This window comes from Diadema antillarum, unplaced genomic scaffold, assembly GCF_040938485.1.
Source record: "Diadema antillarum isolate AM-2024a unplaced genomic scaffold, OU_Dant_1.0 seq00002211_RagTag, whole genome shotgun sequence".
NCBI classification, from domain to species: domain Eukaryota; kingdom Metazoa; phylum Echinodermata; class Echinoidea; order Diadematoida; family Diadematidae; genus Diadema; species Diadema antillarum.
In genome coordinates, this window is record NW_027272845.1 from 355,092 (window position 1) to 381,370 (window position 26,279).

The 26,279-nt window shown below is 37.8% G+C and overlaps 1 protein-coding gene across 1 annotated transcript in view; it reads right to left on the reverse strand.

Annotated features, from left to right (window-relative positions):
* Positions 1-3,269: 3,269 nt before the first annotated feature.
* LOC139714257 (uncharacterized) overlaps positions 3,270-26,279 on the reverse strand; it is a gene marked incomplete at its 5' end in the record, with an annotated part of 135,579 nt that continues 112,569 nt past the window's right edge. Inside the window, 3 exons of the mRNA XM_071625972.1 lie at positions 3,270-3,438; positions 4,209-4,329; positions 26,180-26,259. Of these exons, the coding sequence (XP_071482073.1) occupies positions 3,270-3,438; positions 4,209-4,329; positions 26,180-26,259 (370 nt within the window). The remainder of the gene's footprint in view (positions 3,439-4,208; positions 4,330-26,179; positions 26,260-26,279) is intronic.

Below are 26,279 nucleotides of genomic sequence, written 5' to 3' on the forward strand. Positions count from 1 at the left end.
GAATAAGTGACCTATCTTTAATGATTTAATCTATTTTCTTTCTTTTGTTTTTCCCATCCCCCATCCCCCCCCCCCCATGGATAGACAGGAGTGTGTAGAATTTGAATGCCATGTTCTATACTTCATGTGGGGGCAGATGTTTCAACAATATTACTTTCTCCACTGATTTGTCATATATTTGGCACAAACTGTTACTGTAAAACGAAAAATGTTCGCGTGCATTCTAATTTTGCGAATTTCGCGAGCGCCAAGATTCGTGAAATTAAAATGCACACGAAATTTCTTATCCACACTATATGCATTGAACGCAAGAGGCAATTCACGAAAATTTCTTGCCACGAAAAAGGCCGTCGGCTCCAATTCGCGAAAATTTTGTGCCGTGAATATATCATGTTTTACAGTATTGCATTACCCCATTCACTGAAAACAGTTCCCTCTGATTAAAGTTCATTAGCAGGGATGTGCAACTCGTCTATCGCTAATACCATGTGAAATAAAATATAGGTAGAATTCAAGCTGATAACTATAAATTAGCACTATATGTGTGTATATATCTATTGCAAAAGGAGGATTTATATTCCTTTCAGACCAACCATTGGAAATGAAAAGCTCTTTGGAATACACTTCTCTTCACTTTTATATTCCTTTGCTTTGCTTTGCTTTTTTTTAATAGAGTAACATTCATTTCAAATGTAGCTCATTTTGAGGGGAGACTATTACCCTATGTGTAATGCAAAATATAGAACCATTCTGTGGACAACACAGAAATATCTCATCAATACCATACACTGCCACTTCTTGCCGGGCATAGCCTGCTTCCCAAAATGCTCAGGTATGCATACTACATTATATAATGTATTAAAGGTCAAAGCAAGCAAGCTCGCTTTTTGGGCTCAAACAGTGCGTGACGGCAAAGGCGATGGCCTTTCACCTTCATTCTGCTCCAATACATTTAAGTCAAGCCAAAGCAAGACACAGCGCTTCCCAACCACCTCCCGGCATATAATTGCAGTCACATACCTCCCACGCGTACTGAATGCACTTCATTTTTATTCAGTTTAGAAATATTAGGCAACATTCCGTTCGGCCACAGCCATCATACAAGTACCTGGTCCTTGAAAGTATAGTGCATTTTGCTTTATTCAGCCTGATTTGAAAGGAATGAGGAGAGATGTAAACACAACTCTCTCAGACATAGAGATGTATGTAATCAGCTTCAAAGTCCAAAACTATATGTGTACATACAACTCTCTCAGAAATTGTAACAGATCTATGCAAATTGGCGACCACGTTTCCATGAATATCACAGTAGACCCACCATCTCTGTGGATATTCTAAAATCTTGTAGAATGCAGGTTTTGTTTACCAGTTTTGTGCTCTGTTTACTGATAGGCACAGAAAACTCCAAAGCATTTTACACACTGTCCGTAGTCAATGAGACAGAAAGAGTTTCAGTTTCTTGAGAAGAAAGGGAGCTAAATCTCAACCAGATATTACTTCTCTTTTCAAACTGCTGTGAACACACACAATGACAATTTTGATATTTATTCATCTTTTCACTTCCTGACAATTCCAATTGTCCTTACCATCTGCATACAGGAGGATTAAGGAAAGTTTCGAAGCATTATTGCATTTTACAGGAGGTAGCCAAACAGGAACTCAAAAAGGATTCGAAATCCTTTTAAAAAGAACAGCAGCAGCAAACAACTTCAAAAACCTCAAGAAAAGAATTATTTGACATCATTGTTTAGAAACCGAGACAAATGATAAACACTTTAACATAGGATACAAGCTTGAATGGAGACATTAACATAATACTACTTGTGTTCCTGCGTCACACAAGAATTCACACATATACACATACCCACATACTAGGGTCCACATTGACAAAGTCAGTGTGGGCTTTGCTTATTTCTGCCACATGAGGGCTCACTACAACTGAGACAGTGCAGGAACATTGGAGTACAACCAAGAAGACGATGAAGATCGCACGGTGGAAGAGAAAGGAAGAAGACAAAGAAGAAGACAGAAAAGAAGAAGACGAAGACGAAGAAGAAGAAGAAGTAGAGGAAGGGAAAAAAACATATAGAAGTGGAGAAAATGAAATGAAGAAGTAGAAAAAACAAAGACCAAGAAATCAAATTTTCTTTGCCAGAGTCACAAAATAAGAAAAAAATGTGGATTTATAATGTTATTCTGACTTTTCAATATCTCTGATTAGAGATGACCATCATGAAAGATAATTACCTCCTATCAGTTAAGAATATTGTAATTCAAAGCGGTTTTAGACAATTTTGCAACCAAAACAAGCAATTACAAGTGAACACCAACATATGAAACTTAAACAATGAAGAGTCCAAGTCATCATAAAGAGGCGCCAAACCACAAAGGTGTGTTTTGTGAGACTTGGTAGGTTAAAGTCGGCTATCCCTTTTGCAAATGTCAAACAATTTTGCAAGTTGAAGGATAATGTCTACCAATCTTCTGTATGAAATATCATGATAATACACTGCAAGAGTTTAGATAAAAAATTAAAACTTACCCAACGTACTTAACTCTAAAATACGCTCCCCTTTTGTACCAAGAATAACGGTTGGAATTTTTGGGGTGTCTGAATAAATTCATTGGATGTCTATAGTATTGTTTCCCCCTTCTTCATGAAGAAGTTTCCAGTTTTTGTCATTCTGAGGAAACCTGTACAATATACCAGCTTATGGAAGGAATCTAATTTTCAGACACACAAACTTTAATTGCAAGCTATCATATACTGTTTCACTCCATCTTGAGTAAGCAGTGAGTAAATTCATGATATTGGTGATGAGAAAGTTGTGTATTCCCATCCAGAGAATAAACCCATGCACTGTCTAAGGTGTATCTTGCTCTGGCTTTCAGATCTCAGGGTACTTTAATAAGGATTTTTTTTTTAAAAGAGAGAGAAAACAGAAAGAAGAAGAGGAAAAGGAAGAAGAAAAAGTGGCAGCCATAAATGTTTCACTGCAAAAATGAAATAGGAGGAAGAAGTGTTTGCCGCAGCGGTAACCGTGGCAACAACCACACCAAGAGAGATGAGGGCAAGTTTTATCCTTCCTCGTCCCAGTTTACAGTGTAAGTCGTCAAGGAAATGAGATACCTCATCCACACAAGTGAGATGCCTGCATCTCTCGGGCTGAGGGGATGAAATATTTATCAGACACGTGGCAAACGACCGGGTCAAAGTCACGCAACCGTCGAGTGACAGCTCCCCGCTGCAGATCTCATCAATAACGCCATTATTCTGCCAGACCACGCCGATCCATCTTCCACTCTTCATTCAGTTTTAACACAAAGGGCAAGGCTTTAAATGGAAGACACAAATGGTGTCCTCCAATGTACTCCGCCCACCCCTCTTTCTCCAGCTCAAGGACCACTTCCCCTCCAGAACACTCCCTCCTCATACCCCTAATAAACCGGAATTGACAAACATCTGCGGATGCTAGAACTCTGAGACAATGCAAATCTGAGGGTGTTGAATGGAGTTCATGAAACGGTGTCAAGGCTGTTGTCTTCATTTCATCATCACAGGTTTTTCTTGCTCTCTCTATTTCCTTCCCTTGCCCGTTCTTATTCTTTTTGTGGCACTTCACTGCAATACTCTGAACCCTCTACATTTCAAATCATCTTCAACATCCACAAGCTCACAGTATACAGCTCGCATATTCTCAGATACTATTGATTACTCAATTCATACCTGACTCCCGCAAATGTAGATTATTATTTGTTGTTGTTTTTTTTTGACAGACAATCATACATTCAACTCTTCGAAAAATATAACACTTCAATCCAGCCCCAGAAAATATACTGTGAAATACTCCATGAGAAATGCAATTTAGCAACGACACCAAATCTGCGATTCGACACAAAAGAAATTAGATTGCCACCAAACAACACAGCTCTTGAACACTGGCCACACTTAAATACACACCAAAACAGGGATATCAAAACCAACTATGAAATAAAAATGTAATTATAGAATAATAATCATCCGATGTATATCCTCATATGCAGGTAAGCTATAGAAATGTGAAAAATCTTGAACGGAAAAAATGTACCACCCACTCAAAATGGACAAAATTTGTGACAAATTTCCAATCACCCACTCATCATCACAATATGATCACAACGACGTATATGCTGACACCAATGTTTGTTCACACATTTCTTGGACAAACCAACATTGTACAGAAAACACACAGAGATAAATATGAAAGTTTCCTGTACTTACCTCACTGCTCACAACAGCCTCTTCTATGTGTACACCCATGACTGCAGCAAGGCTTACTCTGGTGCTGACTGTAAGAAAATAACAAAGAAGAAAAAAAATCCAGGATAAACTATCTTTACTCATTTTCCATCCAACATTTTTCAAAACATCATACAGACATTTGCAATCCCATACACTTTCTCGTATTTTGCATGAGAATTCACCAAGAGTTCAATACAAAGATTATCTGGTAAGATCAAATATTAACATACTAGCAACCAATTTGAATGGTGTATTTGGACACTATACTTTATGAGTACAGCCAAGCTGGTCACTTTCAGATTTTCACCTTTTTCGAAGAATTCAGCATTTATTTTCTATACCCTGGTTTTCTTGTAGTTTCATATTCATACAATATCAGTGACTTTGCTTGGAGTATGACCACGCAGCTCAAATTTTTCCGATTGAGAAATCTGCTTTTAACCTATTGAGTATGAGCTGATTGTAATATAACACACATTCCCAATAGACACCTGCCCGAGAACACTCAGGACTACTGTAAGAGTGGATATTTTCACGCGACTAATTTTTCGCGCTTGACCGGGTAAGAAGAGTTTCACGTGTTTCTAATTCCGCGGAATCGAGATATCACGCATAGGAGCATATGGCAAGCAAAAATATTCGCATGCTTTTATTTTCGCGCTAGTTTCTGATTGCGCGAAATGCGCAAAAATTTCCGCTTTTACAGTATATGGCAGAGTGTCTTTGTTAGCAATGTCATAATCACACTAATGTTCTTTGTGATTGCAAATTGGTTACTTGAATGCTTTCGAAATGCAAAGGCACTCCTCCAAGAGTCCCTACCTGGTTGTGAGAGAGGAAGGTATTACCTACAGATTGTCAAATCAACGTTCAGCTATGGAGGCTTGCGAGATAAAAGATAGCAGATAAAAATCCCATATCCTGCCAAAGACACTGCCATATTATTAACTTCAAATACTAACTTGCAATAACAGCAACCATGGAAATGTTCATACATATTAATGTAGGTCCAATAAAAGCATGATTTAATAGTTATGGCTACGATAGTCATCTCTCGCGGGTAAAATAATCACTATAACAAGCTCCTTGTCTTGCTTTATATCATATCCTTGCAACAAGGTCCTCCAAAGCAAAAAAAAAAAAAAAAGGAAAAGAAAAGATAGAAAGAAAGAAAAAAAATCTATGTGCCTTTAGAATGTAATCATAACTGTTAAACACATTTAATTAGTTTTATTGAGATTTGCTTTTAAGGATTTAGTTCCATGTCCATGAGCTGATTTCATCTGATCATTGCTTCCCGTCATCAGCTGATATAGAATTGCCACAGTCTCATCTTCTCCCACGACAATTTTCTCTCTTGTAGTAAATGGTAAAACTTGGCAAGGGACAAAAGAGTTTTCAGCTTATTAGTCAAGGCGAACAGAACTAAGTCTTGCTACTTACACACTAGTTGGTTCCCCCCAACGAAAAAACAACCACCACCACCACAACAACAGCAACAACAACAACAATGACAACACTATAAACATTTTTCCTTTTGCAAAAAACAACAACAAACAATTCTGACACATCTACCTTTAATATTTCTTCTTCTTCATGGAAGGTGCACAGATTTCAATACTACAGAGCTCAAAAGTTCTATTTTTCAAAAACAGAATTTCTGTTCATGGTCTTTTCAAAACCAGTAGTTTTGAAAAAGGTTAAACAGTGTAATAACTCTGTCTGCCACAGAGCCCTGACCTTCATCATTATCTTTCCCTTCTTTCGGAAGCAATTACATCAGTAATGGCACATACTACAGAGTTTGTAGACAATCACGGACATAAAATTCATGTTGAATAAACAAATGACAGGAATGACTAATCAGCTTCCTGTGTTCAGTTTTGTTTTGTTTGTTTTTTCACCCTTTTGGAACATATCCAGCTGAACATATCCTGCCTCTGTGAAGAAAACCACTTCTCTCTACTAAAATATCCTCAAACTGTGAAAAGTCTGTGATTGGGAACCACACGTGGCAAATAATGTCAATGCTAAGACAAATATTTGCCAATGGTTAGTGTTTTCCTACCATCATTTCTTTCTCTGGAAGGGTGGAAGGTGAAGGGATGGGGGAGGAAGGGTGTGCTCAATGTTTTCCCCTTATCAAGTCAAGAATTGCTTGGTAAATATCACAATCTTTTTGCAAAGCAGGAACTATGAAAGGTGCGTGGAAGGTACTCGACTGTGAAATAGTCTCACAAAATTATAGAATGATATGATGTAATGATTTGATTTGATTTGATTTGATTTGATTTGATTTGATTTGATTTGATTTGATTTGATTTGATTTGATTTGATTTGATTTGATTAATGAATAAACAAAAGGACCCAGGGTTTGACATAAAGGAGGGGGATGTTTTAAAACCAGGGTATGTGTTGGTTCACTGTTATGAATGAATGCAGAATTATATTTGATCTTCTTTGTAACATAAGGATTTTTCATGTTATGATGACAGTTTAATAAGATGATAACAAATATGATTGCACTGATTATGATGATATGATTCCATTCAGAAATAATGGCAATGGAAACAGTTTTTGTAAATTACGATGTTAAAGATGATGGACACTAAAACAATGGAATTATCATCTTATTCATTAATTACCTACTCTCTGAATTTCAGGATTCTGACGTGTTATTACATTCAACATATTTTGGCTGGCATGAAGCAGTATGTAGCTACACAGTTTGTTTTTTCTACCTAATATCCTTTCACACACCTAATTTCCTTTTTACTGGTTTTATCACAGAAATTGATTGCTAAAGAATCACTGTTTCAAGAAGAACACGTCAAGCTTTAAAACAGTGTGCTGGCATGAAGTTTTCTGCATTATAATATAATGACAATGCCCCTGGCTGTCTGGGTTTCCTTGATTTCACACTATGTACAGTCTCAATGCCAATTTAATGTTTGCTGTTTTTTTGTTGTTTTTTTTTATCATTCGCGTACCTCAATGTGAGAAGATGATTGCTAAAACAAACACACAAACAAATGTATCAACTGCTGAAGAATGTAAACATGCCTGGACTTTCAAGCCAAGTCATCTACACATTGTAATCTGCATGCTATTACTGCAATGAAACTGTAGAAAACAAGGCACCTTTCAGTCTGCTAGAAGTGTAAACTAATGTGGAATTTTATGGGACTTTATGCTCAAAGAGAGAGAGGGAGAGAGACAGACAGATATTAAGTGTGTTTAAGCACTGGATCACAAGAAAATTTAATTTGAGTATCTCTAGCTAACGAGCTGCAGATCAGTCATAATTTGAGCAAAATTCAACAAACACTGAGACAAATAAAAGAATTCATGTATGAGGTTCTCCTTTGTAATCTTTGACAGAGTCTTATTTGATTTAAATACAAAAAACAACAACAAAACAGCCACAGCTGTGTTTCAGGAAAGAAAATTGATACAGTTGTATATCTGTCATTTCCACTTAAGATTCTGGTTGCTTGCATGGATTTCTTTTTACATTTGCATTATACTCAAATACACACAAACACATTAAAATATACTTTCAAATTAAATTGCCATTTTGAAATCACACACTTAAATCATACATGAAATTGTTTTACGCTGTCTGTGCTGTCATGTTGAATTATCAGTTCTAGATGATCAAAAACAAATCAATGTTTTGTTTTGTTTCTGGTAACATTTTGAACAAAAAAACAACAACAACTATAGTCAATCCTTAATATTGGATTGCATAAAGACCTTCTCACTATTAAAACCAACAATAGGATTCAAGAATATAATGAGCTGATTGGATAACCTAGTTTGTTTTTGTTTGGTTTTGTTTTTTGATGTCTGATGTATAAAGATTATGAGTCTCATAAAGGGCAATGACATGGCAGAGGGCAAGATCTGAATTCATGAATTCCTTCAAAAAAAACTAGAAAAGAACTTGAAGACCGCAGACCTCCGCAAAGCAGCTTATTTCCATCCATACACGCATGCTGAAAATTGCCCTTTTTCCCAATGATAAAGAAGTCTTTGTTTACCTCATCAGCTTTCTGAATGTTGCCCTGCACCTCAAGCAGAGCACACGCTCTAGTACAGGTATGCAAACCTCGAGAACAGGCAGCTTGAACTCCCAAGTTCATTGACCCTATTTACCAAAATATTAAAAAATCCTTCAAAAATTCATAAAAATACCTGCATCACTACCAAAATTTAATCATCTGTTCCTTGTGTCACTCTGGACTTTTCCTGTATTGTTTCATCCAAATCCCTTCACAACTTTTTGTGTTTTTTGCACACAGACAAACCAACACCGACAAAACATAACCTCCTTCCTTGTTAGAGGTAATAAAGTAGATTCCCCCATCGGAAAGAGAATGCCAAGTAATGAGAAATTTTGCTGCATTTGGTACCATACGGGATATTACATCCTGAAAAATACCCCCTCCTTCTCAAAAAAACAACAACAACAACAAACAAACAAACAACACCAAACATCCTTTATCACAAGGAATATTGCCATCAAAGAAAATCAAGCAACATTGGAATGGTAAATTTCATAAATGTGATTATGGGTATAAGAAACTGGAAAGCAGGTGTACGTCTGTGTGTATGTGTGTGTGTTTTATATAGAACATATTTCCATTTTTTCTTGCTATGTAATTTGTTCAATTTTTCAATTTGATATTCATTGGACAAATACGATGCTATTTGTTTATATTGTCAAGTTAAAACATCTACTTCTGTGAAAAGGAAATATGCATGTATATGGAAAGATATAATTCTTTCATTATGTGTGTCCAAATTATCTTATATTGATACAGCAGTACCAGTTGTTTCTGGTAGTATTTGAATGGAAAGGAATAAATACTACAGAAAATGTGTGTGTATGTTGTAAACAAATATCACATCAACAACTCAATAATTGCAATTTGCCTGAAAGTCATAACCTGTCTATAGTTGCACAGAATTGTAAAACATTGTCTCTAGATGTGTGGCTACAAAAAAGAAGCTTTGAGGCATTTTCAGGTTTTTTTGTTTCTATTTATAAGCAGTTTAAACTAAACAAAAACAATTACAACACCTCAGTCTTAAACAGGAGGTTCAATCTATGCTATTTGTGTTCATGTGCAGAAAGTTAAAGCAGCTGCTTCAGGGAGAGGAAAAGGTATCAGTAAGGAACAGAGAGAAATCCCAGTGGCTAGACATGGTCTATTTTCAGCAAAATTGCTCGAAAATTTATGCAAAACCTGTGAAACCATTTGCAGGGTCTTTGGAATGTTTCCAGGATTGCCTGAAGCAGGTGGAAATCTTTTTTTTTTACCAATCTCAAGAAATTACAAAAGTGCATCATTCTTGCATTTTTAGTCATGTATTCAGGTTCATTTCTTTTAAATGACATAAAGAACACTTTGGAATACTCAACACTGTTCAGAAAGAAGCATTACGGGTGACTGCAATTTCATATTGAGGAAACTGATACGTCAAATCCAACAATACCTAGATAAAATAAAGATTATTGTAGGATAAAATTTTTCAATATCATATTATGAAAACTAAATATACAATCAACATCCACAGTCACAGTTAGCAAAACATTTTTTCTTCATTTAAATTTTGTTCCAGCAAAATCCTCCTAGCTGTAAAGGAAGTGGCAGAAAAAAGAAGAAGAGATGATTATAAATATATATACTCCCTTCCCTTTTTTTTAATTCTTTAATTTTTTACTGTTTTTTTTTTTTTTTTTTTGGGGGGGGGGGGATCAATACAGGAAAGGCTATACTAACTATCCCTGTTGAGTTATTCTTTTACCTTTCATAGGTTCAGCCAAAGTACCTGCACCTAGAGGACGAGGCTCTTGACTATACCACTTCTATTCCCCTTCTATTCCCATCCCCCCCCCCAAAAAAAATATATATATATACATAAAAACAAACATATTATAAGCATATATTATGCATATAAGCGAAAAATGGATGCATGTAAGTCAATTCCTCAAACCAAAACAATACTTCTTGACCAGCAGCAATGCAGGAATGCACTGAATGCTTAAAATGAAGTAAAGTTATATGTACATCAAAATCTCTTAGAAACAAGATATCAAAAGAAACAAAATAAAAGAGATAAGTCCAAAGTTATTTCAATCTGTCAACTTTGCCAAATTTTGAATTCTTGAAAGTGAAAAAAACACTTACGCACAAAGTCCCCCTATACCACAGTGTATCTGCCATGGCGTCCAAATCCGAAATCGTCGAGTGGATGGCAGAACCACTCTTCGTTTATTTTCTTTTTTCTTTTTTCTTTTTTTCAACACCGCAGCTTCCAGTATTGCATGGCAAATCCTAAACAGCATCTGTGCCATGCATATATTAATTTAGGTCGAGGTAATTTTTTTTCTCTTCCCTTTCATTTCCACTTTCTCTCAATCCTTCCAATAACATCAATGTTGACCCTGGTTTCCCTTTGTTTTCTTTATCTCCCTTTTCAGCAAATATTGGCTTCCACTCCATCAATAGCGAAAAAGGGGCCCCGTCAACCGAGGAAGTACTTCAGGCGAAAAATGCACTCGTAACATATCATATTTCTCCTCCAATCTCTTTTTTTTTCCTTTTCCTGTCACGAAATGCTTTTGTCACGAGATGTGTTCCTATCTTTTGTCGGTTACGACAGCCGGAATCTATCCACTTCGAGATGAGACAATGAATCAGGCATTTAATTAAAGACGTGATACCCAAAACATTTTTCTTTGACAGACAACACACTGGTCTGATGTCTGTCCTAGTATATTGGAAAGTGCTAATTAATAAAGGTGATGTATGCATATATTTATATACATGTCTATATTTATATACATGTATGTATGTATGTGTGTATGCATGGATGTGTGTGTATGTGCATGTATGTACAATAGCGTATGTATGCATACTTTTGCTATTTATTATGTATGGCTACGTTGATAAGAGAGAGAAAGATAAAGAAATGGGAGGATGTGTTTGTTCATGTATACTCAAATGTCTGCATATGTATGTGTGTGTGTATGTGTGTGTATGTGTGTGTGTGTTTTGGGTGTGTTTAATTGTGTCTGTGCCTCAATTTTTAGCAGCGGATATAGACTAATTGTTTTGTTGTCGTTTTCTTCTAAAATCACACAATGTGTCTGCTGACGTACCTATACAAATGCAGACAGCATAACTTTATTTTGAACTGTATGTTTCACTACACAACACACGCAAGTTAGGTCTAATGATATAAATGTTCCTTCCAGACAACATAAGGGTAAGGTTGATGTGATTATGGGAGTTTGGTGCCACAACAGGTCCAAAGACAGTCTTCAGTTTAGGCAATCTAATTTTGCAGTCTTACTCCATTGCAATATCTAATAATGCCACTTTTCTCACGCAACAATAAGAAATATATCTCAAATTAAGGATGTACAGTGTAAGGTTTTCAGCAATGGCTACAGAAAGAAAATCATGACCAAAAAAAAAATGATTATAATACTTTTTAATTGATGTTACAGCAAAGTAAAAAGTGCCACAAAAGATAAAACTTTGATAAGGTCCACCAGGAAATAAGCACTTCTTCTTTTATCTCCCCCGAATTAAATGGTACTTTCCAGTCAACGTGGCAAAACGCCATGTCTTAGTATGTTGAATCAGGGGCCTGTGTATGTGTGCACTGAGTACACAGTGTATGGGCACCATCTGTGGCTGTGCAAAACAAATAGGTGGGGCTGCAGAGGCGACCAGGATGCAGGTTGGCAAAAAAGATTGGAAAGTAAAGAAATACTGCAAAGATGTCGCAGCAGAAATTCAAGCAGTTACCTTGCAATAGTTTCTACAGTGTATAAAATTAACTGGAACAGTAACCTGTATATGCAATTTATTCTCTCCAGGTTCCAACTCCTTTTGTTTATGCCAAAGTTTGTCCAAGAAAACAGCAGCATTAAATAACAGGAATATGTTCAGATTGAGCATTATATAGAACCAGTACAGATGGAATCAATAGCAATCATGCTCTTGGTAGGTTAGAATGTATTATAGAATGGCAATTGGAATTGCATGAACATGTCTCAAAATGTTGAAAAAAGAATATTATAAAATAACTACGATCAAGCTCATTGCAAAGCGAGGAATACTGAAAAACTAATGCATCTGACTACCTTCAAGGGCAGAGGAATAAAAACAATCAAAATTCAATAAAACAATGCACCTCAAAGCCTTTACAATTTCTCAAGAGTGGTACTTAACCTATTGAGGACAAGTCCAGAATATACTCGGGCAGGTGTAGCAAAATCAGCCCATCCTCAATGGGTCAAAACAACAAGAAAAGACAACTACAATTATCTATGATAAACATGCATATTAGGTAGCTCACACTTTAGACCACCCTATAGCTTTAGAAAAACCTCCACATGCATCATGATCAGAACAATGAATTTGAGTCTCTAAACTCTGCAGATATCTTTTAAGTTCCTTTGTGGACCTGCACAGTTGAGATTAATCCCAAGTATTAATATGGTACAATAGCTACATGTGATGGAATGCATTTCTAACTGAAAAACAGGTCAATATTATGGGAAACAATGAAAGGAAAGGCTATTGTAATTTTTCACAGCAAAATTATGCCACGTAACTTAATTTCATAAATTCTTCCCCAAGTCTGTAATGACTTAAACTTAAGAAATTCTGTGGGATCTCTTCCCCCTTACCCCCCCCCCTCCCCCATACTGAAACTGAAGGGGGTGTGGAAAGAGGGAAGTAATTTTTTCTATCAGTGTGCTGATCAGCTTCAATTTCTCTCTTCTTTTCACTTGCACGTGTTATGTGACATCCTTGTGGCCCCTGTGGTTCGGTTATAAAAAGAATGCCAAATGCAAAAAGTAAGACAGGTGGTGGGAGATGGGAGGGGGGGGGGGGTGATGGAACGGGAGGGGCAAGGCAGATAGAATTGGTGGATTCCTCAGTTGAAAGCAAATTAGGCAGATGCACTATTGTGGGGCGGTGGAAGGAGGGATATCTCAGGCATCATCTCGGCAAGCGACATGACTAGAATCGCCCCGCAAACCGCTGACCCACTTACGGCGAAGGCGACGCTGGCGTGCCGCTTCCCTCTCGAAAAAGAGAGATTTGCATGCGAAAGTGCATCCCTCCTTCCTGTCTTGCTGTATATGCTGCTGTGCAGTAAAAAAGGTTTGAGTTTTAGTGGAATAGAGACAAGAGAAATTTAACAGTTGCCAAGAAAGAAGGATTTGCATGTGTTCTGTACATTCACTCTATTCTCAGTCTCCGTCCTTTTCTTCTAAAGCAGAAAACAACGCTATCAATATTCATCGGATGTAAGCATTTGCATTTGTCCACAAGTAATTGCCTTTAATCTAAAAATGAGCTTTGCAAGCTACGGTATTTGAGAAGCCCTTCATGGGAAAGGTTATCGATAAGATTCACAGATCTTGACGTGGTAACAACACTGGAATCCATGTCTGAGGGCACTGATGGTACAACTTGGGACAAAGCTGAAGATGAGAATAACGGTAGAACGTATATATCTACAATCCTATCTAGCCATTTCTATTTTTTGGGGTGACATACATTTCAGAGTGCATTAATGAATCTTCAAGACAAAGTTGTCCTAAAAAGTCTTGTGATTTCAAGGTAGACTATCACTGTGAGCGCAAGAACATCGCAAAACAGGAGAACTTCGAAGGCCATACTATCACCTGTAGTGTCCCGATAAACCTCAAGTATTTAGAGAGACATTACAGAGGATATTACGTAGATGTGTGTCCATGTATGCTGTCTAACCCTTTGAAGACTATTTCCGAGTATACTCTGACAAGTGTCGATATGTGTTACAGCAAAAACAGCTCATTCTATTAAAATGGGGTTTATAGACCTTCTGAAATGATTATCGCAAATAATGTTCAACTGTTTTTTGCCCCTTCTTTACATTTTGCATTCATCACATTCCTTGTTTAGTAATCCTCTCTCCCCCTTCTTCTATTCCTCCCTGGTACAAGTTTTCCACATTTCTCTTCTCCAGCGACTTAATTCTTTTTTCATCATCCTTCCTCCCTTTCTCATCATTTCCTTCTCTACTTCCTCTTTCATTTTCACCTTCTTACTCTCCTATTCAATCTCTCGTTCCTCCTCGTCCTTCTCCTCCTCATCTTGCGTCCTCTGGATGATGGAGGCGTCGAGACTGATTACCATCATAATCTAACCTCAGTCCTGATAGGATGCAATTACAGCCAACACCCTAATAATCCCTATTAACCACATTTTCTTCCTTTCTTTTATCTTGAGAATTCACATCCCCCTCTTCCCCATTCAAGAACATAACATAAGAAAACCAACAACAACAAAAAAGAGACTTTCTTCATGTAGAGAATAGCTGCAGTGCATTGGAGGCTTATGTAGAAATGAAAGCATAGCATTGATAATGGCGCAGCATTAAACCTAATCACTGTCGACCATGAATGTCACCTCTTCCTCCGTTCCCCATCACATCCCAGCCAAATTGGCTGCCATCTCTCCATGAATAATACAGGGAGAAGATGACTCCAATCACAGTTTCTTAACCCATTGAGGACTGACTGATTTTGCTCTAACATGCATTTCCCACAGACACCTGCCCTAGTATAACTCGGGGGGGGGGGACTCGTCTTCAACGGGTTAAAGAAATGAAACTAAGAAGGAGAAGGAAGAGAGAGAGAGGAAAAAAAATGAGGGGGGGGGGAAGGGCTGCAAAATGGCAAATCTGAGAATGGAAAATGTTCCCCAACGCCCCACAAATATTGAGGACAAAGGGTCAAGTACCTGGCCAGTGGTGTGAAAGGCAAGAAGGGAAGTGTGGCAAAACTGGGTCGGTCTCCTTTGTGCACGGGACTGCTCCTTCACGTGGTGTTTTGCCTTTCGATGCTAGCACTGCGAAAAGGACACTACCTGGGTCATAGGATATGGTTTCTTATATACTGTGTATCCCTACCATTCTCTATTTCCAAGGAAGCATTACAAGACCCAGCTGCCATCTCTACAGAGCATGGATTTGAGGCCAAAACTCATTTGTTAACCCATTGAGGACGAGCTGATTTTGCTATAAGAAGCATTTCCCAGACACCTGCTCGAGAATAAGGGGGGGGGGAACTTATCTCCAACCGGCTAATGGTGTATTGGATGATATCATGCAGACATACTTTGTATTTATATTATGTAAAGTCATGGCTTGAACAATATCTTACCTTATGATTTAAAAAAAAAATGGTCTTCAGTTGACTGTGCAACTTATTACCGTTTATGTGTCCAGGCGCTTAGCTTAACTTGCCAAGCTTTTTCATCAGAATTCAGTATCCATACAAATTTGACCTAGCTGCAACGTTAGCAAGCCCACTCAAGAGTAGTAATGGGCCTCATCAGTCCAACTTGAAGACCATGGTGACACGATAGGGATTAGACAATCTCTATTCAGTAACAATTGTGACCCACTACAACAAAAGGATCCGAAAGTTGGGGGAGGAAAATTTTCTCAAAATGACATGACATTATTCCTTTACTCTTCAGCTTTAATTTGATTATGTAACACGACTCATAAAAGTACTCGGTTGTGGAGATATCAATGATTTTATTAGCGCATGCCGAGTGGTTTAGGAAATCAGCATTTTGGAAAAACCGCCTTCAAAGTTTTCTTTCCAACGCTATCGTGATCAAATTGCAAATTGATGTTATTGTAAACCAATGTCATATACAGAGAATTGAATAAAACCAAATCTAATCTTACCTAATCAAAACAAAGAATAAACAGCAACACTATGCAATTACTGCAACTCACGACAATTGCAATTGCCATGGAGAAACTAAAATTATCACAGCAGTATACTGTGGTGACTGTAATTATTGTTCGCTGCTGGATGGTGAGAGTGAATACACCAAGAATAATTACTCTGAATGTAACCACTAATGTCACACAACGAACACAGGCAGCTGTCACATAAATCATTGCCACTGATGTCTGTGATTCTGTCTACTGGCTCAAATCATTGAACACAAAACTCAGAACAAACCAACACGTTGAAATGTGGGCTTATTGAATAGATATATAAAAAAAAATTGAAGCGCATGACTACAATTTCTAGAAGAGCTACAACAAAAATGTAAGTTGCTCCTGAATGACAGTACTAGTAATGTCACTGTAAACAAGAGGAAAAAAATACAGATATTATGTGGAGAGTGAAGTGCCTTTGATGTAAAACAATACAGAAATAAAAATGGGCCGGACTACGTCTCAGCAGGCATCATGTGAGTGAATGAATGAATGAATGAATGAATGAATGAATGAATGAATGAATGAATGAATGAATGTACCCATTTATTTGAATCTATCATCCAATGCAATAGTAATCATTGTACACGTTTAAAATATGCAGTCACATGGATGAAAGCAAGGATAATAAGAACCAGAAAATAGCATGAATGCTGGTTGAGTCTAGCTCCTTGCAATTCAGGTAGTTACAAAGTATTTTTCTCATTTTTCTTTTTTTTTACTGTGCAGTAATGTGCAATGCAAAAGATGTGGCATTTGAGCAAACATTATTGGAAATGCCACATTTTGGCTTGGCTGGCATTGAAAAAAAAAATGCTGAAAGACCCCAGTGAGACAAGATGGTGAAAGGAGGACGAAGAGAAGTGGAGATGACAGCCCCCCGTTCGACGATTGACGCATTTAGCAAGGGAAGAATACATTAACATAAGAGTGATGCTCTCGCACTCTCCTGACCCCCAACGGCCATCAAGCATCTCGTTTCATTCTGCATCCAAACTGCTCTAGCCTGAGCATTCTTTACATCTTCCCCCTCCTCTTTCTCTTCCTCTTCTCCTTCTTCTCCTCCATGGTATTCTTCCTCTTCTTATTCTCCTCCTTCTCCTCATCTTCTGCCTCCTCTTCCTTTCTTACGTCACTTCTTCTTCCTATACTTCTTCCCTTTCTTCTTTCCCATTTTTCTTTCTCCTTCTCCTCTCCTTCCTCTTCTTCTTCTTTCTTCTTCTTTGCCTTCATCTTCTCCTTTTCTTCTTTTATTCCTTTTACATCTTCATCCTTCTCTTCCTTTTCCTTTCTTCTTTCTTCTCCTTCTTCCTTTTCCCTTTTTTCTTTCCCATTTTCCCTTCTCCTTCTCTTCCTCTGCCTCATCTTCTTCCTCTTCTTTTCTTTCTCCTCCTTCTTGGATTTCATCATCTTCTTTTTTCTTCCTCTTCTTATTCTTCTTCTTCTATTCCTTCTACTCCTACACATTGTAATTGCTCTCACTAAAAAGTTCCCATTTTTCATCCACTGCATCTTCCCCTTGCGCTTTACTTTTGTGGTTTCAGCATTCTTGTTGTACTTGGTGGTCTCGCCCTCCCCGTCTCAACCTCAAAATAAATCATTCTTTAAATCCTCTTTTGATGAGTACATCATCGTCTCCCAACTTAAGTCATCTGCTCCCTACCAAATATGAGTGCACATCTTCTTAATCTTTCATGGAGAGAAAAACAAAAGCCATTAGATATCTTTGATGCCTTTAAGTGTTCTTTGATTCTCTTTGTTCCATTATCATAAGCTTTGCATTGACAGAACTTCATTTTCTTTCCTTGAGCTTGCTTGTAAGCTACATTTTCATCATACTTTCCTTGTCAAAGTTTTACTTTAATTCTCTCTTTTTGCCTAAAGTCTTTCTCTCCAGCAATATTCTCCTAACCTACTTCCTTTTTTTTTAATATCTTCCTCAAAGCTGTCTTCCTCCTTTTCCATGAATCAATCTTGTGTAACATCGTTAGCATTGATTCACTTACATTGCCTCTCCTCAAATTCAAACCTCATCATAAAAAAAAAATCTTCACACTTTCAAAGCTTCTTCTCTTCCTCCTCCTCTCCTTCTTTCCATCCCCTCATCCTCTTCCTTCAATCATTCATTCCTCCTATCATCTTCAACTTCCATCCTCTTTCACTCCAGTCATCCCTCTCCATCCCACCATCTTCATTTTCCACACTCTTCTCCCCTTCCATTCCCTCCCTCTCAATCCCAAACATTATCATTTTACAGCCAGTTTGAAGTCACAGGAGACTGCATCCCAAGAGCCTTTAATGCTTGGTGCTGCTTTATCTAAGCTGAGAGCGGGGTGGCTGCCCTGAGGAGAATAGAAACAACCTGCCACACAGACGCCCTCCAGAAGGCTTCATCAAATGTATGACTAGAAGACATTTTTACCTCAAGATTAAAAAAAAGAGAGATGATGCAGTCATCCTTAAAAAAACAACAACAGGAATGTTAAAACAAAAATGAAAAAATGAGAACAGAAAAATCCAGAGGGGTAGAAGAAACTCTAAAGAACCTCAACAACAGGAATGGATGCAATATTTTTTTTTCTCCTGCTTAATCCTTAACATACCATGTTATGGGTATGCATTTAAGTAACAGAGTATCAAGTTTACTTTCAGTAATATACACTAGAAAACATGTTACTGTGTTTATTTATTTTTTCTTCCTATCTTGTCACTCTCAATTATAGTGAAATGATCTGCCAGTGAATATGGCAATGTAATGAATGGATCATGTTGAATGCATTCACAAGCTAAACTGTTCTGCACATGCAGTCTCTAGCTCTGCACTCTATTGGGTTTTAGAAGGAATCTTCATGCTGCTGAAGAATTAGATCATCCTGTTTTTGTTAACTTTTGCCTCAGAATAAACTTGACACAGACAGAATTAGGAATTTGGCATTTACCCTGTCACTGCCTGTGCACAATAGGGATAAAAGTAAAAAAAATGCTACATCAGTTTGACATAAGACCAACATCAGAAATGTTACTAAAGAGTACTCTGCTGCAAGAGTAGATAAAGTCAATTTATTTATCTGATCTTTACAGCATTGGTATAAATACACAATGGCCTCCAAGTGACCTGCAGACGAGATTAGAGACATTTACCCACTGGAGCAGCACAAGAATATAAATAAATAGATAAATAAATATATTAATGAATAGATAAGTAAACATATTACTTGTACATACAATTATCAAACAAAATATGTACATGATATGATATAATGAGTTACATGAATCTCTGTTTACCGATTATTAACACTTCAGCTCATTCCAAGACTCAAATTGGCAATGCGTAACGGTATCCCGGTTAAACAAGAATATCATTGATTGTTGGCAACAGGTGTCCCCCCTCTGGGAAGATCACATACGCAGAATGGGGCACCGCAATGAGTCAGTAGCTTTCATCCCTAAATTACAGGTTGCAGGCATTTGTGATCCTCAATGCTTCTTTCCTGCTCCATTTAGTATGTCAGGCCATTTTTAACAAATTCCACCAAATATCTTCTGTTAATTCTTTTTTTATCATTCAAATTCGAAAAATTCTTCTGTCGAGATTTTTTTATTGCATCTGATTGACAAATTGCCCACATTGACGTAAATAAGCACTGAATTGATCAGTGTTTTTAGTAGTAGCCATAATAAAATGATCCTGCTTGAGTATGTACACCCATGATTTCTTTTATCATGGCTACTACTAACACACTGATCAATCAATTCAGAGCTTATTTCTGTCGATGTAGGGCACTTTGTCAATCAGTTGCGACCATTTGTGTTGTTTTTCCCCCAAGTACTGGATACATTCTAAATCACCATCAGATAAGCATTACCTCATCTTCCCTCTGTGGTGCTAAAGAATGCACAGAAATAAGATCTGTACTTTTCTCTGTTCTTTCTATGATTGCCTTTCTAACTATCTATACCTTACTTCAGTATTTCTCTCATTACCTTATCTCCCCTCCATGGTGCTAAAGAATGCAGAAACATAAGATGTGTACTTTTTTCTCACATTCTTTGGTTACAGTATCTCTTTAACTATCTATCTCTTACCAGAGTCTATCTGTCATTACCTTATTTCCTTTGGAGCTATTAGATCTGTACTTTTCTCTAACACTTTCTCTTTGATTATCTTTCTAACTATCTATCTCTTACTTCAGTATTTCTCTCATTACCTTACCTCCCCACCATAGTTCTAAAGAATGCAGAAACATAAGATGTGTACTTTTTTCTCACATTCTTTGATTATCTCTTTAACTATCTATCTCTTCCTTCAATCTTTTTCTCACTACCTTATCTATCTCCCCTACACGATGCTAAAGAATACAGGGAAATAAGATCTGTATTTTTATCTCACATTCTCTCTCCTAAACTACCTTTCTCAGCTATCTACCTTGTATCTCTTATTTTGTCTTTCTCCCATTACATTATCTCTCTTCCACGGTGCTGAAAAATGCAGAAAGATAAGATCTGTATTTTTCTTTCACATTTTCTCTTTGATTATCTTTCTAACTATGCATCTTGTACTTAAGTCTTTCTCTCACTACCTAATCTCCTCTCCAGAGTGTTAAGAATATAGAAAAATTAAGATCTATACTTTTCTCTCACATTTTATTTTTGATTACCTTTCTAACTATCTATCTCTTTTTTCAGTCTATCTCTCATTACCTTATCTCCTTTCCATGGTGGTAAAGAATATAGAGAAATACAATCTATACTTTCTCTAAAATTCTCTCTTTAATTATCTTTCTAACTATCTATCTCTTCCTTCAATCTTTTCCCCATTACCTTATCTATCTCCCCTCCATGATGCTAAAGAATACAGGGAAATAAGATAAGTACTTTTCTCTCACATCCTCTATTCAACTATCTTTCTCAGCTATCTACCTTGTATCTCTTACTTTGTCTTTCTCCCATTACATTATCTCTCCTCCATGTTGCTAAAAAGACAAATGCACAAAAACAAGATCTGTGTTTTTCTCTCACGTTCTCTCTATCTTTCTAAACTATCGCTCACCCAGTATTTTTCTCGTTACCGTATCTCCCCTCCGTGGTGCTAAAGAATGCAGGGAAATGAGATAAACCACGAGCGATACATGTGATTAACTCCCAAGTGCTGTGCTGGTTCCCCATGCCTGATGCAGCAGGCCCCCGCCGGCTATCTCAATATTTAGACTGGCGCTCCCGCTCCCAACCCCCCCCCCCCCCCCCCTTTTCTCCAACACGATCTCTACGGGGCAGCCCACATGAAGAAGATATAGAGAGTGCCATAAATAGCGACCGGCAAAGATTTCGGGCGGGCTCCGCAGAGGAAGTCAACTCTGACGGAGGAAACGGTATGCTCTCCAGATGAGACTTAAGCCCCAATCTCGGAATTTGACGAGCGGGGGAAATTGAGATGTCGAGTTTGTCCAGAATCAATCATGTTTATTACCATACATGTAATCTGTATGTTTGCAGTGGCTAGAACCTCAAATATATATCTTTCAAAGAACAACAAAAAAAGCCTCTCAAGTTTGCTTTTCTCATTACAACAATAAATTTTTGACAGCCCTCTCCCATGCAAATATAAACATCCACTTACAGTTTTGTGTTCATTACAACATAGCAGCATGTCCACTGCCTACTGTATATATAGGATTTAGTTTTAAATATGGATTACACATTTTAAACAGTACAGTATAGGTTAAACCACTGCTGACGGCCACATTCGCACAAAAATTGGTTCTTACGCATGCAATTCACACACAAACCACCTGCAAATTATGAGAGTTTCCTGAAAATTGCAAGTAAGGGTGAATTTTCAATTATTTGAGTTTAGGGACAGTTTGACTACTCTTGGCACCCAAACACAAGAATTTGAGGTCTACAGATCACATGATAAAAATTATTTTCAAAAACTGTTAGGTTGTGTGTGAACAGGCCTGGTGGGAATCTTGTGGGTACTGTGAGAAGTCTACAGAGATTTCACAATCCCATGGAAAACTGTTTAAAAAAAACCCTGAAATAAGAGCAATTTTCACAGAAATGATCTTGGAAATGAAAAACAAAAACAAAAACAAGCTTATGCTGATATCACTAATTGAAATCAAAACATATTGGAACTGATTCTCTTTTGACACATGTGACCCGCCATGACAAAAGAATCAGAGAGTCCCTGACGGCTGTGCCAAGAAAATCAAGTTTGAAGTTGGATCATCAAAATCGGTCAAAACCACTAAATTTTGATTTTTGAAGTATGTTTGTAGTCTAATGTATCATCCATCATCTGCTAAAATTTCAAAGCTAAATGATCAAAGGAAAGGCAAGAAATTAGCGTTTTTCTGGGCCATGATTTTCTGACTTTACAACTGAACAGAAACATGTCCGAAGATTTGGATTTAGAGCCGCAGCTAGACTCCGCCCCTAGCAACAAGGAAGTGATCTTGTTGGTCAGTGTGAGGGATCCTGGTTACTGATTGGTCGTGCACAGACCACTGGCGCTAAGTTTGAATGAACATCACGGAGGTTGCTAGGAGCATATCTTCTATGAGGTAAAAGTTGTCTTTCCCCCTCGTGATCATGATTGCGTTGGAAGGAAAACCTTTAGGGCGGTTTTCTCAGAACGCTGATTTCCTTGACCACTCGACATGCTCTCATAAAATCATCGATATCTACGCAAACGAGTACTAAGGGAATAATGTCATATCATTTTCAAAAAATGAACTTCCCTAGAATTTTGGATCCTTTTGTTGTAGCGGGTCACATATGTAGACAATATTTTTTCATATAGTTTCACATTTATTCCAATGTCTAGAATGAAATGATTTTAGAAAAAGTTAGTGAGAGAAGGAGAAAAAAATAAAACAAAGTGGGAGTGCAGATGAGACAGAGAAAGAGAGAGATGAAGAAAGTTTACTGAAAATGACATCCAAGCTTTCTTTTGTTGCTGTTGTTGTTGTTGTTTTTGTTCCAGTTTTCAGCTTGAAGAGGCAGTAGTAGTTTCATATCTACTTCTGATGGGCTCACTCCATAGCACAGGTGAGGTGCTTTATCATTTGTTGTAGCGGGTCACATATATCTCTGTGTTCCTGTCTGTCCATCCGTCTACCATGTCCTTCCCTTCATTTCTGTGATTCAATTGAATCACAGAAATGAAGGGAAGGACATGGTAGACGGACGGACAGACAGGCAGACAGACAGACAGACAGGAACACAGAGATATATGTGACCCGCTACAACAGAAGGATCCGAAAGTCGGGGAGGACAATTTTCTGAAAATGACATGATATTATTCCCTTGCTCTTCCAATTTAATTCCATATATAACACAACTCATGAAAGTACTTTGTTGCGGAGATATCGATTATTTCATTAGCGCATATCGAGTGGTTTAGGAAATCAGCGTTTCGAGAAAACCGCCTTCAAAGTTTTCCTTCCGACGCTATCATGATCAAGGGGAGGCAAGACAGTTTTCACCGCTTGACAATAGAAGGTGCATGCTCATAGCAACCTCCACGGTGTTTATTCAAGCTAAGCGCCAGCAGTGTACGCATGACCAATCAGTAACCATGATGCCACGCACTGACCAATGAGATCACTCCCTCGTTGCAAGGGGCGGAGTCTAGCTGTGGCGCCAAATCCAAATCTTCGGACACATTTCTGTTCCGTTGAAAGTGTGCAAATCACGGCCCAGAAAAACGCTTTTTTTCTTGTCTTTCCTTTGACCATTTAGCTTCGAAATTTCAGCAGATGATAGATGATACATTCGACTACTAAATTATGCAAAAAACAGAACACCAATAGTTTCGACCGATTTTAATGACCCGACTTCAAACTCGACTTTCTCGGCTAAGCCATCAGCGACTTTAGGATCCCTTTGTTGTAGCGGGTCACATATGGAACAGAGATGATATGAATTAAAACTGAAGACCTAAAAATTTACAGGAATAGGCTACGGCAAATAGTTTCGTATCTTCCACTGACTAATTTCGACCTTGGATTGCACAGAGGCTTGTCTCATTATTGTGTTGCACAAAATGAGAGAAAGAGAGAAAAAAAAGGAGAAAGAGAGAAAAAAAAGGAGAAAGAGTGAGAAAAATACAAAGAGAGAGAGAAAGAAAGATGGCAGAGTGTTAAATGAAATGAGGTTAAATAAAAGGGAAAAGCGATAAAAAAGAAATGGGAGGGCTGAAACAAATATCCTCGAGGAGAAAAGCAAAATCAATACAGATATCCTCAGAGACACGAAGCATAGCAGGCTGTCTCTTTCTTTCATTTCCTATGCATGAGGCTGACACACAAAATATCTTGTCCTGAAAATAGAAAGGATATCTTTACACTGCCTATATTCGCTGCCTTCCTTTTTTTTTTTCTTCTTCTTCTTTTTGAAGGAGAAACCCCATCAAATACACAAGTGGATTGAATGAGTACAGCAATATTTTTAGAACACATCGGTGAAGTTTTGAGGAAGATTGGACACAACTGTTAAAAAGTTATGAATTTTTAAAGTTTGGTGCCGCCCCATCACCGGATGAGGATGGGTCTGAATGGTGTATTGAGGAATTAACCACACATAACGAATTCTTCCAATCAGGAAAACAAAAACAAACGAAAAAGCATACATGGAATATTGAAACCCATACATTCTAAGAACTGGCAATACCTATATTTGTTTGTGTGCCTGGGTTCTGTATTTTCATACTTATCAAAGATACATTATCTAGGTAGTTCAGCATAGGGATTCTGTTCTTACAGTCATGCCTTCATGTACACCAAACTCTTCAAGTATAATATCAAATGTCTTTTCACATAAGTTAAAAATGACATCAAAGTTCAGCTGTATTTCATTCCTGTCATTTCAACAAAAAGCACACACACCAAAAGAAGGGGTGACAGTAGTCAACATTACATAATACCTCAACATGCATTAGCAGATGTTCGGATTACAACCATAAAATGTAAAAAAATTGGGGGGGGGACCCAAGTCAACACTGCTTGATAAAAGCCATGGATACGGTAGCAAAAGACTGACTGCCTCCGGCTAGAAGTCATTCTGTTCGAGGTCTATGCTCACAATAATACCCTCTATGTCTCGCGGGCAAAACTGTATTTTATCGCGCTGGCCAGCGGGCAAGAAGGAGAAAAACAGGCCATCCAAGACAGCTTTTTTGCTTTGTTTTTTTGCCCAGGGATCGGACGGAGCAGCAGTCATCCGATCGCTTGAGCTGGAGTGGACCACCATCGGGATTCGCCCGATTCGCGGGTAATAAGATGAAAGCCGATTCCACTTCCAATCTCAGCGGGGCGAGGAATTCATGCAGGCTTTAACAGGTGACATGATTATCTTGGCATAGCACGCTGGCGACATCAGATGCTGGGCAACATCACACATACTGAGTTTGTGATGAAGTAGGTCAGCTGCAAAGACTATCTATTTCTTTTTAGTTGGTGTGTTTGTTTGGTTGGTTTGTGGGTTGGTTGGTTGGACAATCTTCCTTTTAAAGATCCGACAATAGGCCCATTCACACGCACCCATTTTTTGTCCACTCTGCATCATATACTTGATTATCAAAACTTGATACAATGATCACGCACAGAATCTTGAGAATAGATTTCTTTCTTAATATTCATCCTTGAACTACTTCAAGATACAGAATAGGCAGGGCAAACAGCCTCTATATATTTTTTAAAAAATGAATAAAAGATAAGAGGCAAAAACAAAAGAGATATTCTACATAAAAAGCACACTCAGTGAGATAGCAGAGATACATCATGTACCTTTTATTCCAAAGCCATGTTTTCAACTTTTGGATGACAAAAACAACTCATCCAAATGGAGCAAACTCAAACTACCTAGCAATGATTATTATCATACAGCATAAAAAGCACTCCATTCAAGAAAAAGAAGGGGAAAAAGACAAGCTATTTGAGCTCAGATTAGGACAATCCAGGCCGATCCTCTTAAAATCCATCAAGGATTGGGTTTTTCATCCCATTTTATATACGATCCCTTAAAGAAACTGGGGAGGGAAAAGGGGGGTGAAGTTATCGGAGCATCACTTACCGATCTTGGTAGCTATGTCGGTCAGAGTCAGGCCCTCTGAAGACGCATTAACTCGGATTGTGATTTCCTTCCCTTTCACACTGTACAAATACAAAACAAC